Source organism: Sceloporus undulatus, chromosome 1 (assembly GCF_019175285.1).
Source record: "Sceloporus undulatus isolate JIND9_A2432 ecotype Alabama chromosome 1, SceUnd_v1.1, whole genome shotgun sequence".
NCBI classification, from domain to species: Eukaryota; Metazoa; Chordata; class Lepidosauria; order Squamata; family Phrynosomatidae; genus Sceloporus; species Sceloporus undulatus.
The window spans coordinates 71091626-71111382 of record NC_056522.1 but is presented as its reverse complement, the minus strand read 5'-3'; the positions used below and the strand labels follow the sequence as shown (position 1 = coordinate 71111382).

The 19757-nt window shown below is 39.4% G+C and overlaps 1 protein-coding gene across 2 annotated transcripts; it reads right to left on the bottom strand.

Moving 5' to 3' along the window:
• Positions 1 to 2314: 2314 nt before the first annotated feature.
• On the bottom strand, positions 2315 to 18576 carry RAB4A (RAB4A, member RAS oncogene family). 2 transcript variants are annotated; one of them, XM_042480512.1, is made up of 8 exons: positions 18356 to 18576; positions 11437 to 11517; positions 9665 to 9779; positions 8950 to 9012; positions 7569 to 7723; positions 5799 to 5894; positions 4481 to 4633; positions 2315 to 3684 (listed from the first exon to the last, which is right to left on the bottom strand). In XM_042480512.1, the coding sequence occupies exons 1-7, from the start codon at positions 18384 to 18386 to the stop codon at positions 4518 to 4520; spliced, it is 657 nt and encodes a 218-aa protein (XP_042336446.1). In that variant the 5' UTR covers positions 18387 to 18576; the 3' UTR covers positions 2315 to 3684; positions 4481 to 4517. The 2 variants fall into 2 exon arrangements, with proteins under 2 accessions (XP_042336446.1, XP_042336455.1); XM_042480521.1 differs by lacking the exon at positions 9665 to 9779.
• Positions 18577 to 19757: the final 1181 nt, after the last annotated feature.

Here is a 19757-nt window from a genome sequence, read left to right as displayed (position 1 = left end):
GACTGTAAATAGTATTTGTCTATAAAATTGTTATAAGTACACCTCTGCATAACAGAGCCTCGCGCCCCCCTTTACGGAGCCTCGCGCCCCCCCTGGGGGGCCCGCCCCACTATTTGAGAAAGGCTGCATTAGAGGATTGTAGAGTTATGACAGAATCTTGTTAGTACCCAAGTAGTTGTCCCTTTCCCAGGATCATGTACTGGAACTGAGGGAAGCCACACAAATCTGCCGGTTCTGAGCATTCGTTTTTCCTATGCCTCACCTGTTCTGTTCACAGCTTTTTTTTTCTCCTGCTGTCCCTATCTAAGGGGCAAAGCAGACTGGCAAAAAATGTCAGCTTTGGGGTGGTGTGGGGGCATGGTGTATGCATGCCGTATGTCTCAACGCTGCTCTCAAGCCAGCATCATGCCACCCCGCTGGCCACACAGCAAATGTCATCACAGCATTTCTGCAGGATGGCATTTACATGTGCCACAGAAATGCAGAAAAACCACCAGTGGTGAAAAAAATGGCTTTTTGCCAGCTCAAAAAAAAGCAGTTTTTTCTGCTTCTTTTTGAGCTGGCAAATAGCCATATCAGGGCCATGGCATGCCGTTGTTGCAGCCCCAATCTAGCCCTCAGAAGGGTGGTGGGAAGCCACTCCTTTGGGGCAGTCTGTTTTTCTCCCAACTCTGTACAATTACACCAGTGTAATGAACCAGAAGTATTATGCCTTGACAGATCAGTAATTCAAGAAATCGCAACTACCTTCAAAAATGTATTTTCTTTTAGTCTCAGCTAGGGTGGGTTATACAATTTCTTGATTAACTGAGACAGACTAATAAGAGATGAGCTTATATCTGCTTTTGCACTAATAAAGCGGGGGAGAAGCAGAGGATACAGGACTCTCTCAGAAGGAATGCACAGGACCAGAACATACTCTACAAACAGTAAGAGCAATCCAGCCTACTAGACAAAGAGTACTAGCAAAAGGGAAGAAAGCCAGCTTCTGTGCAGTGGGTGTCTGAAATCATCTGTGCTGTAGCTGTTATGTTTTCACTATACAGTGGTACCCCGGGATACGAAAGCACCGCGTTACGAAATTTCCGGGATACGAAAAAATTCCATAGGAAAAAACTGTTCCGGGTTACGTTTTTTTTTTCGGCTTACGAAAAAATTTTTTGGTGCTTTTCGGCGCTTTTTCGCACGAAATCGCGGCTTCCAGCGCTAGTGCCTATGGCTTTTTCGGCTTGCGAACGATTTCGGGTTACGAAGGGCGCCGCGGAACCAATTAATTTCGTAACCCGGGGTACCACTGTACCTCATCTGCTTATCAGAGTTGTATGGCATTTTCACGTCCTAGTACACACCATTTTTAAGGCCGAGAGAGAACATGATAGTATTTGTTTCCAGATCACCTCTCATAATATTACTGTAGCAGGTGAGAAGAAATTGATGTTGTATCACACAACTAAGTATAACAGCAAAGTGTAGGATAACTGCACTGCAGGTACCTTTTTTGGACTAAACTACTATTTTGTTCAAAATGAAGAGTGATGCAACACCTGCCTTTAAATTCCCTTCAATTTAAACAAAAGACTGTGACAGTGACAATACAGTCCTCCCTCCATTCTCACAGACTTGGGATCCATGTTCCTTGACTATCCATGGGAGGTGAATGAAGGGGGTTAAAATGGAGCACACCTCCATTCAAGCCAATAGGGCTTGAATATGCACATTTTTCCGTTTCCGCATGGGAGGATATGGAATAGATTCTCCACAAAAATGAAGTACTGTACTTATAAATTGAAGGATGAGAGGAAGGAGTAGTGGAGTCAGTGGAACTTACAAGTTATATTAAAAACACTAGCTATGACTGTGTCTTATGGATACCTACCCTCCAAGCTTCTTTGGAATTGATTTTGATATGAGTAGATGGAGCAATAGAAAGCACATTATAAAAATGCCACGCATTGAATATTCCCTCAAGTCAATTCTGAATTACCATAAAATATCCATGCTGTGTACCTTACATACCCATGCAGTGAACCAAATACACACCGATACAGAAATTGCATGCTAGCCACTTTGCTTTCATTGCTTTACTGTAAACCAGTATCTATCTTATCTTCAATTCCATCCTCGTACACTACAACACTGTACTGTGTTAACTTTTTTCTTCCATATTAACTTTTTAATGAATTGTCCCTTATCAAGAAGGCTTGTATTGATCTCAGAGCACTCCAGTGCCCATTTTCAGTACTAAAGAACATCCTGTCTGCAAGTTATTCAATCTGTTCAACTCAATCAGAAAAAAAAAGGTCAACTCACCATGTCAAAATCAAAGTTTCTATATTGTGAAAGGCAAAACAGATAGGATGCCCCAAAATGATCTCTCTCCCAACTTGTATTTGAGAAACACTGCAAATCTGAACAAACTTCTGCTCCTGTATTAACCTGTTAACAGCTCATGTAGTCATGTGAGGCTCTGCTCTGAGTACCATGACCAGTGAAAGTTAAGTGGATGACTCTAAAAATCTGCAAGAGGCCATTTTATTTTACACATATACCTATTTCACCAAAATCAATGTGTCATATACCAAGGTGAATCTATGCGACTCTCAATTCTCTTATTGAATATCATGAAAGCAGAGGGCTGTTTCTCTTTCACAGTGGCATGGAAAATCTGCATGGAAAGAGGGATCTTTGTGCCAGTTTATTAAGTCCATTTCAAAGATCCCAAATGTGGACAAATTGCTGCCATTTAAAGAGCTGTACTTCTAGATTACAGAGTTGAGGAAGTCAGTAGTACTTTGTAAACATGGCAGATTGAAAAGTCTTCTTTTTACAGAGGAGTATAACCTGAAAAGTCATATATATAGAATGTTTAATTTAAAAAATCATAGTGGTGATTCACAATACGGCTCTAAAACAGCAAAACAAGAAGGCATTATCTTTCACCCAAAACATATTGTTTCAGTTAAAATCTATGATGTAAAAAATAGGAATTTCCCAAGATAATATCAGACAGCAGTAAGCTCTCAGAGTTCACAACTGTATTTTGTAGCCTATGCTTGACAAAATGATTGAAATACATTGAAGAATAGTCAGGAAACAGGATGGCTATGTTTCAATAAAAATTGTCTTCTCAACATGGCTAATTAATGAACTTATGATCTAACAATTTTTTCAAAAAATAAAATAAAAATAAATCATGTAAGTGCCTTGTAGAATGTGGCAAATAAAATGCTGACAATCAATGCCAGTAGCTTTCAATGTCATCTCATAAATAGAAGCTATTGTACAAAAAAGCCCAAAACATGATAATGCCTATCAAAGTTAAAATTTTAGTTTAAAAAACAAACAAACAGCTGTTAGTGCAATATTATGTCAGTATATCATGCTTTGGAAATTTAATGTTGACATTTTATATACACAGGATACAGAAATAAGATAATGAACAAAAATATGCAACAGAAAACATTTACATACAGGCATTTTAGTATTGTCCACTGCATTATCAGATGTTCTTTTCTGCAGTCTTTTTATGTCAAATGCACACTTCTGGAAGCCATTCCACAGAACTTTTTCTTTTTTTAAAAAATACCATATGTAGTCTGCTTGGTTGAATCAAAAAGGAGTTCTAAAATTGCAGAGCCTTGAAGCAATGGCAGTTGTTTAATGAAACATCATTTGCAAAGGCAGCTGGGGAAAAAATAAATAAAGGACATACAGTATTAAGAAATTTAGACCTCAATCCTATGCACACTTGTTTAGGAATAAGCACTGATGAATTCAACAGGATATACCTCTATGAGAAAAAATTGATCTAGCTGTTTCTCATTCAAAATAACAAGAGAGGCAACTTGTCTCAAGATGAAAGCAAATGTACTTACAGACATGTTTTTGAACTAAATGTTAAGAAAACTACTGGCACAATTTAGGTCACATATGTCATTTATCACTGACCATGCAGGTTGTCAACTCCGTAGTATCAACTAAACTTTTTTTTTAAAAAAAATGTCTGTAAGACGCATTTGCTTTTTCAGTTTTACACTGAGTGGAATACAGGAGGATTTGCCTGCAAACACCCATTCCCACAAAATTTGTCTGAAGCTGGGGGGGGGGGGCACTGCAACAGTAAAGGATACAGCCTTATCTGTCCTCAACAAAGTTGATTACCTGAGACACTGTTGGGAAGAAACGGAAAGACTTCTGTGGAATGTGATAAGCAACAAAAACTCAGCTATCCATGTAAAACACGAGAAGTTCCAACACCCTTCTGTCTCTAGGGTGGATGAAAAGGAACTAAGACCCAATACAGTATGGGAAAGTTTCTGGAGGTTTGGATAGGTCTGCAAGAGGGAGGATTCTTTGCCATACTAGCACTACAGTTTTCAGCTACAACTGATTTAGACCAGTATTTCCAATATCCTTCATCCTGTTGGCTTCTTTCTTCTTCTTCGTAATAACAAAGGCACCCCAAATTTCTAACACTCACCCTTTTCCTTAAGGCGTGTTTCATTTGTCGCCTACTTCTAACAGCCACATTCTTGAACACTCTGAGCTTGTGCTCTACGTGGAGACCTCAGCTGTCTCAAAGCAGCATCTCCATACTGAATACCTGAGCCCATCCTTTCTGGATCCAGTTCACCTGATAAAACAGGAAACAATGCATTTGTATCACATAAACTAGCCATATGACTTATTTTTAAAAGATGCAGCTTTAATTCAAAATTGTTCTCTTAAAGTTTATTACTGTTAAAACTGAATTTAGTCTGAATATTATTTTTAAAAATAGTGCACAAATCTATATTTTAAAAAGGACAACAAAATCAACGTTCCAGTTTATAAGAGAGTCCAGTTGACTCTCATTCTTTTTCAAAAGTACTGTAAAGCAACCCACAAGAACTATTGTGGTATAACCTCCCTCTCAGTTGAAATATGTACTGGGCAGGAATACAGAGCCATAGAAGCCAGAGGCTGAAGACATCTGCTTTAGTGCCTACATGCTACAATTTTACTCCAGTTTAGGTTAATAATGATCTTAGATACTATGCAGATCAGTCACTAAGAACACATTTTGAAAATGTCTGACACCTTCATTACACTAAAGAGTAACAGTTGGCAAAAGATGCCAAAAAGCACATGTAGTACCCTATACTTAATATAGCACTGTAGTTGTACGCCTTTTGACATTCTTTGTCTGAAATCTGGCATTAGAGGAAGATCTTTAAGGATTAATTTTTCTGATGAGAAAGTCCCTTTTATGCAAAGTTTCACAATATTCCAGGTCTCTTCTGCAATGGAAAATAAATTTAACAGAGAAAATATGCTGATAATCGCTCATTAAAGAAAATCATATTTGTTTACTTACATGTTTCAGTGGATTATTTATGTTTGGATGATTTTATTTCCTTAATATATTTGGCAAGACCCTCTCAGGTGAAATTGAGAATTAGGTGCAATTTTGTGACAATGGGAAAAAATATCTAGCCTAAGACTACTTCACCATTCTATAGATTCTATTGGTGGCGCAGTGGTTAAATGCCTGTACTGCAGCCATTCACTCGAAACCACAAGGTTGCAAGTTCAAGACCAGCTAAAGGGCCCAAGCTCGACTCAGGCTTGCATCCTTCCGAGGTCGCTAAAATGAGCACTCAGGCTGTTGGGGGGCAAATTAGCTTACTTGCCAATTAGCTTACTTGCTGTTCACCGCTATGATCTTTGGAATAGCGGTATATAAATAAAACAAATTATTATTATTATTATTAGCTTAATATTAGCTTAAAATCATTGGACCTTGGGACTGTGATTACCTGACTCAATTTTATTAAGTATTTTTCTTGCACACTGTACAAAAGCCTCTTCAACATTCTCTCCTGTCAGTGCACTTGTTTCCAAGAACATCAGCTCTGCAACAGACATAAAAACACAAAAGAGGTAGTTCATTAATGTTCAAAATGGTAGCCAGAAGAATGTTCACGATACACCTCATGCACATATACCTTTGAAGCTGAGCAACTCTGCTCTTATTTACTTCACCGAATGACTACTTGCCAATTATATACTGATCTCTCAGCAACAGTAACATACAAACAAGAACACATCACACTCAAGGTGCATCCAACCCATTTTACCTCACACTTCCATTCAACTACAGCTAAGGGACACCATTTTACTATGCCAGGTTTATAATGTGCTATGTCATGTACCATGTACTATGTATTTAATGGGACTTGAGTATCCACAGATTTTGGTATCCATGGGGTGTTGTGGGGTCTTGGTACGAAACCCCAGTGGATACCAAGGATCCACTGTAGTTCTCACCTTATCCGCGGTGGATATGTTCCAAGATCTCCAGCGAATAGTATTGAACCCAATACCTGTAAGGTTTTTGAACTGCGACTGACCATACATAACTGAAATTATGCAGAGAAAAACACGTATGTGGGGGACTATAATTTCTGACCATGGGTAACTGAAACCCCAGAAAGTGACAATGTAGATAAAGGTGGACTACTATAATTAAATAAATTAAATTATTTGTACAGTGCACCTTCTGCATTAGTGGGCTAGCGATCTGCAGATCCTTATGACTTATATTACCCAATGGCAGTATGTGCCCATGGATGCAAAATCCAAAACACTTGTGGTGCCAAGCATGCACATGTCGCCACCCATCAATATGGGACTTGAGCATCTGATTTTTTGCTCATCCACTGGGGGGTGGAAGTACAGAAACTTCAAGGATAGGAAGGTCCCACTATATTTTAAAATAATTTATAAAACAGTTTCAGTACACTGAACCATCAGAAAGCAAAGGTGTCACTATCTCAGCCACTCATTTAAAAAGTTTTGGGTTTGGGAGTATTTCTGATTTTGGAATTATGGATAAGGGAAACTCCTTAAGAATGCTGCCCAAATTAAGCAAAATGGAAAAATAAAAGATAATTAGTAGAACAGTCTTAACCAGAGTAATAGTCAGAAAGAAAACCATTTAAAATAGAGCACTGAAGTCTGCATAAAAACAGATAGTATAGGCATTGCCCTTGATCTGATTTGGTTTTCAACGTCATCTTAGAACCATATCTGGTTGCCTGTGTGGTCTGCTAAACCACTTGTTTTTAAAACATGGCACTGAAGATTAGGGAGTGCAGAATCTGAGAACAAGCAGCATGAGAAAAGGCTAAGTGAAGGATTTATTAAGCTTCTTCCTCAGTCCTCTATTACATATGGAACATTTTTACAGATGATAATTCAGTGAAGCCCTTTAAGCTTTAAAATAAATATATTCAAATCACAGCTTAGAACAAGTACTGCTAATATAGGCTACACACTGCATCCCCCTCCTGGTCTAAATAGCCCTACCTGCCCACTACATTTCCCTATAGTCTCCATGATCTATGTCTGGACGGAGGGTGAAAGAACTGGGGAACAGTGTTTATCCCCAGCTAACAGAGCCAATCATGGATAATGGGACCTGTGGGTCCCATCTGCAGTGTGCTTGGTTACCAGTCATCTGGAGGGTATCAAATTAGAGAAGGCTAGTGGCAAACCTAAACATCAGAGGTCATGAAAATACTCACCATTTTCTTGAGCAAACCTGGATGCTTCCAAGAAAGTGACTTCCCGATCACCATCAAGATCTTTTTTATTGCCACATAGTATTATTACAATATTTTGACTTGCTAGCATCCTTGCATCTGTCAGCCAATTAGTAAGAGCATTGTAGGTTTCTCGACTAGATTACAAAAGACATATTGTTAGACATTAATTATGTTCCTTGCTTCCAAATAGTGCTGCACATCATGCTAACTCTAAGACTATAACTGACAAAATTATATTTTACAATATAAATTCAAGAGCAATTTGATAGATACAACTCTAGAAAAATGTGCCATTCTTTCTCCTGTAAGTGAAACCTGAAAACGAACAAAAACACAACCAAGGGTATGGCTGTGGAGGCCAGCGTACAGATGAGCAACTGAGCTTTGTAGATGACAATCAGACAATAACTGCGATTATCTAGCACCCACTGGATGACCCTAGGCACGTCACACTCTCTCAGCCTCAGAGGATGGCAATGGCAAACCCCTGTGAAGAAACTTGCCAAGAAAACCCTATGATAGGTTTGCCTTAGGGTCATCATAAGTCAAAAAGGCACACAACAACAAATGCTAGTCCAACATTTGGACTTGGTTTAATGCACTTTCTAAAGACAAGATCAAGGGCAACTAGTAGAGTCAGACCACACAGCATGTTATTCAGTGAATTCCAGGATGACTAATATGTTTCTGGGACTGCTTTGCTAATGAATCTGGGATCCACAAGCAGAAACTTCTGGGAAGAAATCACTGGTATTCCAAGAAGTTGGCAATAATGAATTCTCAGAAGTAGAGGACATATGGTCCTGAAGCAATATTCATCGTCTTTATACATACAAAAATTGATTCTTGATCTTCACCTGGTGAAAGTATGACACAGTTCTTGATCTCTCAAGACTCCATGTATGACTCAGAAAACTCCAGAATTATGAATAAATTTGTTTATGTGTAACAATTAATTGTTGCTACCATGACATACAAAAGCTTGGGCAAAATATGACTTACTGTATGCATCATATAGGGGCTGTATTAAGACAGACTGGCTTCGTTGGCCACTGGCAAGCAGACCATGTGATATAAATAGCTATTGGTTCAACATGTCCTAACAGTACAGTTAGCTAACTCAAGTGGTAATTATCACTCTCAAAAGCTGTGTCTGTAAACAAAGGTGAATGAATGTCGTCTGTGGAAGCTTCTATTTTATAGTTTTGTGCTGTTATTTTAGGGAAGAAAAGAAGTTATGAAGGCCAAACCTATCCCCTTGCTAGTTGTAAAGGATGTATGTCCACCTAAGGATAAATCAGGAAAAAAAGATAACATTTTACCCATACTTTAGAATACAATGTCATCAGCATTGTTTTACCTGGTAATGTCATAAACAAGTAAGGCACCTGCAGCACCTCTGTAATAGCTTCGTGTTACAGACCTGTAAAGCAAAGTTTATATCACTGAAAGATGGCAGAAATGTGAGTTCTTCACAAGGCTAAAATTACAAACACCAAAATTACTGTGGTGACTTGATAAGACAGTGTAGCATCAAGCCAAAATCAAGTAGCTTTAAGCATTAGTGATTTCAAGAAAACATATCCACTTCTTTCCCTTCCCAATGCAATTTTCAAACTTCTCCTCTAACACCTGGGAAGTGGCGTTAGGTGGTCAAGAAAGGTCCAGAGAAGGAGGAACGGAAGTAATGTTTCTCCCTTTCCATCCTTTGTTATACCCCCCTATATTTTACCATGGGTCATATCAAAATCCATGAATTTTACCCTGAAATTTTACCCTTGACTTAGACTGAGGTCGACTTTTACATGAATATACATGGTATTTCCTTTTTTGGCTAGAATTTGTTCTAAAGTTGTGATGTCACAGAACAACTTAAAATAGTTATAATATGAAACACTCTTCATTTAGGATATTTTAAATTTACTTTTAAACTTAAGACTCTCTCAATGTGGCTTACATAACCATCCCACAAATCAAATCAAACTCTGATATATGCTGCTTTCTTTAACCCACTATACCCCAGCCAAGCCACAATATGTTATCAAACCTACATACTATATTACACAAAACTATACCTGAATCGTTCTTGTCCAGCTGTATCCCATATCTGTAGTTTTACATATTTGCCTCCTACATTTATTATCTTTGAACCAAACTCTACTCCTATGGTATGATTTGAATCATCTTTAACTAGAATAGAACAATCCACAATTAGGTATTCATGTATAATTAAAGAACAGAAGACATATTTCTGCATCATTAGTAATAGATATGTTCAGTATTTATCCATATTTGTTTATCATAGTTAAAAAGGTGAATCTTAATTGAGGTAACATAAGTTTAATTTACTACAGGTTGAGTCTCCCTTATCCAAAATGCTTGGGACCAGAAGTGTTAGATTTTTTCAGATCTTGGAATGAAAGGTATTTGCATATACATGATAGTATATCATGGAGATGGGACCCAAGTTTGAACATGAAATTAATTTAAGTTTGTATACACCTTACATACCTTACATACATAGCCTGAAGGTAATTTTATACATATTATTTCTAACAATTTTGTGCATGAAACAAAAGTTTGTACACTGAATCGTCAGAAAACAAAGGTGTTACTATCTCAGCCACCCATGTAGAAAGTTTTGGAGCATTTTGGAATTACAGAAAAGGGATATTCAATCTGTATAATGAATAAAAAAAATAGGTATAATTCAGGGTGTCTTCAAAACTCTCAGAATATACTGTGAATACAATGAACATATATAAATGAAATCCGTTATCTATTGTATCAACCCACTGCACACCTTGCTGTGTATGTGACCAATTTTACAATGAGGGTTATATGCAAGTATTAGGCCACACGCTAAAACTGTGACAATAGTATATCCTCTTTGCCACAACCCCTTGGATCATGAGACTTGAACATGCTATTGAGAGCCATGCTTAAACTTTTAACTACATGTTTTCATTACAATTAGGGCCAAAAATTGTTATCGAAATATGAAATAAATGTGATCATAGAATCATAGCGTTGGAAGAGACCACAGGGGCCATTCAGTCCAACCCCCTGCCATGCAGGAAATCTCAATCAAAGCATCCCCGACAGATGGCCATCCAGCCTCTGCTTAAAGACCTCCAAGGAGGGAGACTCCACTACACTCCGAGGGAGTTTGTTCCACTGTCGAATAGCCCTTACTGTCAGGAAGTTCCTCCTAATGTTGAGGTGGAATCTCTTTTCCTGTAGCTTGCATCCATTGTTTTGGGTCCTGTTCTCTGGAGCAGCAAAAATCAAGCTTGCTTCCTCCTCAATATGACATCCCTTCAAATATTTAAACAGGGCTATCATATCACCTCTTAACCTTCTCTTCTCCAGGCTAAACATCCTCAGCTTCCTAAGTCGTTCCTCATACGGCATGGTTTCCAGACTTTTCACCAGTTTCTCAACATCCTTTTTAAATTGTGTTGCTCAGAACTGGACACAATATTCCAGGTGGGGCCTGACCAAAGCAGATAATGGTGGCACTATTACTTCTCTTGATCTAGAAACTATACTTTTATTGATGCAGCCTAAAATTGCATTGGCCTTTTTAGCTGCCATGTGTGGACCTGCAAACATCCTTATATACTGTTACTCTGACAGTATATTCAGACTAACCAGACTGTGTATTATTGTGATAATCAGACATGTAAAGGATTGCAGATCCTGAGTTCCTATTCATCTGCATTAAATTTACGGAAACTTTAGGTGATGCAGGTTTGGAAATGATGCTAGGAACAAACAGTTTCTGTTGAAGATCAATGTGAACCAGATTTCTTTTGAAGAAAAATAGTTCTTGGGTTGTACTTACATTTCTTCTCAATAAACTGATGAAGCAAACAAGATTTGCCAGTTCCAGCATTTCCAATTACCAAAAACTTAAACAGGAAATCTGAAAATAAGAGCAACAGTAAATATAGCAGACATGTCTATGTATATTCCACATATCACAACAATCTGGAATCTAACATAAAATGAAACATTTGGAAAATCTTAACTTCTATACTTTCCCTCTCAATATTTATAGCTTAATTTCTGGTGTAAAAGAACTGACTTGTTCAAACAACCCAGTATTAGTATCATTTTAGGTGAACACCACAATTCTGAAAACCCTGCAGACTTTTAAGTTTGAAAATGTGTTCTCCACAAGGTATGATTATTAAAGGAAATGCAAGATCAAATACATTTTCTTATACATACATACCAAGATCTAGGACTTATGGAAGTCAATGCAAGAAAGACAAGCCTAACCGAGATTATAATCAGCTTTGGTAACTTTTTTAAGTTTGCCTGGAACAATACAAAAGGTAGGAAAAGGAGGAAAGAGGAAGGACCCCGGTTAAATTTAAGCACTTTTAAGACCTGCTGGTTTCAGTAAGAGATATTTGTGAACTCTAGTTCTAGCTATGGCAGGGATGGAGACCCAGTGGCATTCCAAATGTTTCTAATTACAATTCTTAGGGATAAATGGAAACTGCACTCCCAATACCTAGAAGGTTGCATTTTCCCCATCTCCAACCTATGATCTATCTCCATGCCTGAGTGAAGTTTATCGACCTTCAGAGTTTATGCCACGTATCCTTTCATGAACCATTGTCTGCTATATCATATGCTGTTGTTAACTGCCCTCGAGTCAACCTCAGCTCATAGAGACATTGTGGATGATACATCTCCAAGACCCCCACCCTCCACTGCTCTCCTCAGTTCCTGCAAATTCAGAACCGCAACCTCCTTGATTGAGTCTATCCATCTGGTGTGCAGTCTTCCTCTTTTTCTACTACTTTCCACCTTCCCTAGAATTATTGTATATACTCAATTATAAGTCGACCTCATGTATAAGTTGAGGGCAAGTTATGGGGCCAAAATTATGGATTTTGCTATGACTTGTGGATAAGTCAAGGGTAAAATGTAGGGGCATATAGTAAGGATCTAAAGGATGAAGCAAAGCAAAGAACTTTCAAAATCCCAGCAGACATAACTCTCTAAGCTTACTGTTAAGTCTGGATGGATGAGATAAGTCAGTGCTTCCAGGACAGATTATACTCTTGCTTTTCACCAGGGGATGGTTTCTTTAAAATAAGAGTTAAGATACAATACTTACATTTTTTGACCTAAATTTCTAGACATATACATGAGTATATACAGTATTGACTTTCCTAATGAGTCATCCCTTCTCATGATGTGGTCAAAGTACAACAGCCTGTTTTGTGATCTTGGCTTCCAGGGAGTGTTCAGTCTTGATCTGTTATAGAACTCATTTGCCTGTCTTCTTGGATGTCCATGGTATTCTCAACACTCTTCTCCAGCACCACTTTCTATATGCTTTGTTCACTGTCCAGCTCTCACATTCATACATAGAATCAGAGTTGGAAGAGACCACAAGGGCCATCCAGTCCAACCCCCTGCCATGCAGGAAATCAGAATCAAAGCATCCCCAACAGATGACCATCCAGCCTCTGTTTAAAGACCTCCAAGGAAGGAGATTCCACTACACTCCGAGGAAGGAGTGTGTTCCACTGTCGAACAGCCCTTACTGTCAGGAAGTTCTTCATAATGTTGAGGTGGAATCTTTTTTTCCTGGAGCTTGCATCCATTGTTTCGAATCCTATTCTCTGGAGCAGCAGAAATCAAGCTTGCTCCCTCCTCAATATGACATCCCTTAAAATATTTGAACAGGGCTATCATATCACTTCATAATCTTCTCTTCTCCAGGCTAAGCATCCCCAGCTCCCTGAGCCTTTCCTCATAGGGCATGGTTTCCCGAAGCTTCACCATTTTAGTTGTCCTCCTTTGGACACGCTCTAGTTTCTCAATGTCCTTTTTGAATCGTGATGCCCAGAACTGGACACAACATTCCAGGTGGGGTTTGACCAAAGCAGAATAGAGTGGCACTATTACTTCCCTTGATCCAGACACTATACTTTTATTGATGCAGCCTAAAATTGCATTGGCTTTTTTTTTAAGCTGTCGCATTGCACTGTTGACTCATATTCAACTTATGGTCTACCATGTTGTGGTAAACACGATGATGGGGAATACAGTGGTTTGGATGATTCTAACTTTAGCGTCCAGTTGTGCATCTTTACACTGTAGCATCTTGTCTAGTTATATCATAGCTACCCTTCCCAGTCCTAGCCTTCTGAGTTCTTGACCACAGTCTCCATTCTGATTGATGTTTGATCGAAGGTATGGGAAATCTTTAACTATTTCAATTTCCTCATTGTCTAGTCTAAATGTATGTAGCTAGATCCTCTGTGGTCATTATTTTTGTTTTGCACTTTCTTTCTTGACTTTCCTTAGCAATTGTTCTAAGTCTATGATGTTTTCCACTAGTATTATGGTATCATCTGCATATCTTAGATTGTTAATGTTTGTTCCTCCTATCTTCACTCCTTCTTCTGAATCTAAATCTGCTTTATGTATGATGTTTTGAGCATATAAATTGAATAAATAGGATGATCGTATGCAGCCTTACCTAATCCCTTTGCCAAATGGGAACCATTCTGTTTCTCCATATTCTGTTCACATATTGCATGTGTCTATGTCACATACTGGCCTACTTGGTGTGTGTGTGTGTGTGTGTGTGTGTGTGTGTGTGTGTGTGTAAATGGGGCCCTGCACTAAATGAAAAAATAAAAGATTGTTTAATTCTAGCTCTAATAATACATGGAATTTACTATGTTTTTCCTGGGCCTGTGTTGTTCCAAATTAAGTTAATGTAAAGGTTGTTCTCCTTTGAACACGACCATTATTTTCATTCCATGAGAACAAATAAAACGCTTCCATTTCAAACCAAGTCCAATTAAACAGTGACTACTCTTTTTCATTACAAGAAGCAGGCAAACCAAAGTTAACATAATGTGCCAACCTGTATTATAAACACTGATTTTCCTCCAAGAATTACATATCTCAAATGCTTATATATCAATTGGCCCTATAGATGTTTGATCAAGGAAATAGAATAGACCAATGGTGTGTATTTGAAGGCAGCTGCGCCACACATTTCATCACTTACAACCTCTGACTCATATTAGAATAGATCTCTAGTTGTTCATCAGTTTCTAATTAGGCTGATGATTCCAATATATTGCAATAGCCTAAGTGGGAGATTTTCTTCTTATTAAAAGGACTGCTGTACAAGCATTTCTAATCGCACTGATGATTTGGAGTAGTTTTAAGGTATCCCTCACTATATATCAAACCAGAACTATCATCATCATCCTTAAGCTACCATCTGGTATGTCTCACTTGCTGCCCATACTCATATGACAAGATACAAAATGGAAGCTTCACACTACTACCTCACCAAGAGAGCAGTACATATGGCAGAGATTTAGAAGTTCAACTAGTTTACAAACCCACCAATTATCATTTCAGCAGCCCTGAGACTTGATGAAATAATGGACATGTTTGTAAACCACATGATCTCTTAAGGAATCAGCCCTGAAAACTGCTACTGTGATCATATTAAAACAGGGAAAGAAGTGAGTCAGGGATAGCTACACACCAGGTACACAACAGGCTTTAAAACAGAATGTATGTAGCTTCTAACTTCTCCATCTGAGCTCAGGGCTTGCAGTTACATTAATCTCCTGCCATACCTTGCTAACACAACTTTACAAAACAACAGACAAAATGTCTCCCCTATGCATTTCAAGAAAGAGCATCACCATGTTAAATGTGCCACGGTTTCACATAAATCCTACAGTAGCTTCAAGCAGCTCCTATTGTTCAAAATCACTGTGGGAAAAGTTGTTTGCATGTTTCACTTTTTGCACAGTGAAGTGAAAGCAATTCTTAGGCCTGTTATTTCTTCAGCTGTGCAATTTTGCTCTCAGCTTCTTCTTTCCAGAAGAAAAAACAAAACAAAAGCAAAGCTTTGAAAGGCACTTCATTATCAGGCTTATTCTCACTTTCTTCCCACTGACAAAGAAGCTTTGAGCTCCAAAATTCTGCTGAGCTGTCTGGTCTCTCACCCTAGAGAAGTCTGTTGTTACTAGGAATAACTAAAGAAGAAAAAAGAAGCTAAAAGAAGACCCACAAACAGAACCATTACCATAGCTAATCTTGTCTGGAAACAAGAGATGACTGTTATGAAATACACTACATAAAAAATAAATCTAGGTATGCAGTAAGTGAGACTTGAATAGTGTTTTTTTAATCTACAAATTTTCTGAAGGAAGCAGAATTGACAACCCACAGAAAATGCAATCCACACTGTTATACACTGGATTTGAAATACACTGAAGGACACAAAATTATATTGCTATCTAAAGAGTAATTCACAGGAATACTCAACTCAAAGGCAATTTAAGAATTGCCCTAGAAAAATTAAAATTAAACTTGGCACTAGATTTAAACTTTAAAGCCATCTATGATTTATGCACATGTAATGGATCAGCAAACAAGATTGGCCCTTGGAAACAGAATGCATTACTTTATTACCTCCTCTATGAGTTCATACATTTTCTTTATTTAATCTAAATGTTTTACTGCAATTACTCTTATATAATTCTATTTACAAATTATTATAGGAATAGTTATAAATGTTTTACTCTGTAACCTGTTTGTAAAGCACCATGTACATGGATGGTGCTATAAAAATACACAACAACAGCACACTACACAGTTTATGGCAGAAACAGAGGACCTTCAGCCCTCCAGCTCCAACCATGGCTTACGCAAAACAGTCGTTTCACTTTAAAAAAATGTGAAATGATTCCCAAATCATTAAACAGATACAAAACGTCACTGTGTTTAGGAAGAGTTTGCTGAAGAAGTCCAAATTGATAATGCTTTGCATCAAGGGCAAAAAAGAGAGCTATCACAATTTGGAAACCTCAAACATATTAACTGTGAAGAGAAATATAAATATCTAGGGCATTTCCAGTAATAGTGCCCTCCAACACACTACTTTTACACATTCAGTATTTTTCATTTAGGATCAAAGGTTTATATTTACAAAATCTAGGTACAAGTACTGTAGATGCTAGCAATTTAACAGTGTGATGCTTCTCAAGATGCCACACCTCCAAATTCAGATAGAGGAAACTCCCCTCACAAGTATTACTTCCTCCAAAGCAGAATCCATTCTGTTCTTAGACTGGATCACTTCCATACTATAATTGCAGCACTACAATTACACAAATACAGTATACGGTGTAGGGTTAAGAAGTTAAACCTCTCATGCATGTGATGTCCTGAAAGTGATCCCGGGTCAGAAAAAGAGGATGGAAATACAGAAGTACAGTATATTACAGGTACAATAAGACTATCCCACCATTTAGAGCTGTTGTGAAGATTTCTGAAATGATGTTTGCGTAGGCCTTGAAGGAAGAATCGCTTTCACTAAACCGGCAGTAGTCATCCTCATTTCCCCTTATATTTAAAACAGCCAAAGAAGGACCCAAATGTACATCACTCCTAACTGGGTTTTTCCTATTCTGGTTGGACAGCACTTTTTTTTAAAAGAGTAGGAAAAAAGGCCAGCCCCACAGAGGAGAGAAAGGAGGAAGGGGAGTGATAGGTGAAGCCCTGCAAGGTGGGCACAGCTTACTAACTACGTGCAGAACAAGAGCGTGTGTGTGTTTCATCTGTGACCCGCCTGTGGTCCCTCCAGGGAGAAAGGCGACATACAAATGAAACAAACAAACAAACAAATAAATATGCATGCATGTGTGTGTGTGTGTGTATACATGCACACATACCATAAACAAGGTCATTCAAAAAGAATAGTGTAAAACTGGATAAGAACAGCTTTACTCTTGCACCATTCTTTTTGAATCCTCCTGTGTGTGTGTATATATAAATGTGCATGTGTATGTGTATATACACACACAGAGACATATATATATATATATACACACACACACAGACAGAGATATATAGACACATATACACTCATCCCTCCATATTTGCGGCTTTGATATTTGCAGATTTGATTATTCTTAGATTTGATCAATATGTTCTCTCTAGGAAGATCTAGGTCCTCCAGTGCAAGTCTTAACTAAAAGTTGCACTGAAAGACCATTTGTAGCTCCTCCAGTGCAGTTCTATGGCCAGTGTCTGTTGGATGTTGACCACAGAGTTGCCCTGGAGGACCTAGAGATTCCTAGAGAGGTGTCCTCTGAGGTTAAAACATGATGTTTTGTTATTTGTGGTTATTCCATATCCACGGGGGTCTTGTGCCCCTAACCGTAGCGAATATGGAGGGACAAGTGTATACACACACACACATTTCTATATACACATACATATATAAACACAGTTATACACACAATATTTCTATTTACACATCCACACACGTATCCACACACACAAATATCTAGATATATATATATTGACACACACACACATATATATACACTCATATGTATCCACACACACAAATATCTATCTATATCCACACACGTATATATATCCACACACACGCACACACATATACAATACACACAAATATCCACAGACACACACACAATATACGTATATTTGCACACACATAGGTATCCATACAAATACACACACACACCCCTGTTGTGCGAGGACGACGGCTGTGAGGCGCCGCCGGGGCCTCCCTCCCTCCCTCCCTCCCTCCCAGGTGCGGGGATGCGTCGGCGAAGTCCCCTCTCTCCCGGGGAAGGAGGAGTCGGAGGAGTCAGGGCTCCCTCCCAGGGACCCACTCAGGGCGGGCAGGCAGCACGGCTTCCCTCCCTCCCTCCTTCCTTCCTTACCGTAGGTCTCGGACATGGCTGTCTGCGACATTTCGGGAGCGAGGCCGAGGCGGCCGCCGCCCTCCCTTCCCCGCCGTCTCCGGCGCTGAGGCAAGCGGGGCCTCCCTCCGGGCTCCTCGTTCCAGCCACGGCCCTCTTGCGCCGCCTCTTTCTCTAAGCGGACCGAGGGAGAAAAAGAGCACCTCAGCCAGCGGCACGAGAAGGAGCCCTCTCTGCGCCTGCGCGCACCCAGCTGCCCCGCTTCTCCGCCCCGCCCACAGCAAAGCAGACTGCCCTTCTGCGCATGCGCGCCTCCGCGCCAACGGCTCTCGCTCGCGCACCAAAACAAAACGCACGTGCGCCGCGGCGGCTTTGAAATCAGAGGCTGTTCTTTCCCCCCCCCCCCCCCCCCCCGTGGGCCGGGCCATTAAACCCCCCCCCCCCCCCAGAGATGTCCTCCATTTTCAGCCTTCTTCTTGTGTCCATAACGCCCTCCTCCATTTTGAGCAAGACTAAGAACCCTGGCATTGACATATTTCTATGAAGTTGTGGCCAATGCCCTCCATTTTCCTCCCCTTGGAGATGCTCCATGTCCTCCTTGGCGTGAACAGGGCCTCATGCCCACTTGCAGATTAATCGGTGTGCTGTTATAGATTATTGACTATTGGTTATTTCAAACCCGGAATTTTAACCCGAAATCGACAGGGAAAGAAAACAGTCGGTTTGAAAGGAAACGTTTTTTATTGCTTTAGCCGCAGCATTGTTCCCAGTAGGAAATTCATCCAAATTACTGGGACTCCCGAATTCAAAGTGAACCAAGTTGTTATAGCATTTTGAGCAAAGAAAACTAGAATCCGTATCATCAACTGAGTGGCGCAGTGCCTCTAAATGCCTCTAAAGCAGCCACTCACTCAAACTATAAGGTTGCGAATTCAATACCAACGAAAGGGCTCAAGCTCAACTCAGGCTTGCATCCTTCCGAGGTCGTTTGACACCACTTTAACGACCATGGCTGAATGCTAGGGAATTCTGGGAGTTGTAGTTTTGAGAGAGCTCTAATGCATCAACAAACTACTCATCCCAGGATTACATGGCCTTTAAGGCATTGTCAGCCTGCCTTAATTCTGCAGTGTTGGTGCAGCCCAAGATAGCAAAACTTATTAATGAGGAAAAACACTTAAGTTGGAAGAGGCAGCAGCTGTTTGGTTTGGCCTGAGCCTACTGTGCCTTTAATTAAAACTTAGATCCATTGAATTCAGATCTCAGCTGTCACTTGCTCCCACATCCATTCACTTTCATGAAGGGTAAGGCAGTCCGTCTACTAGTCAGTCATGATGTCAATAGAGTACATTTTTATATCAGTTGCTAGGGAATGGTAGGGTGCCATTTCACTCATGTCCTGCTATGGGGAATCCCATAAGCA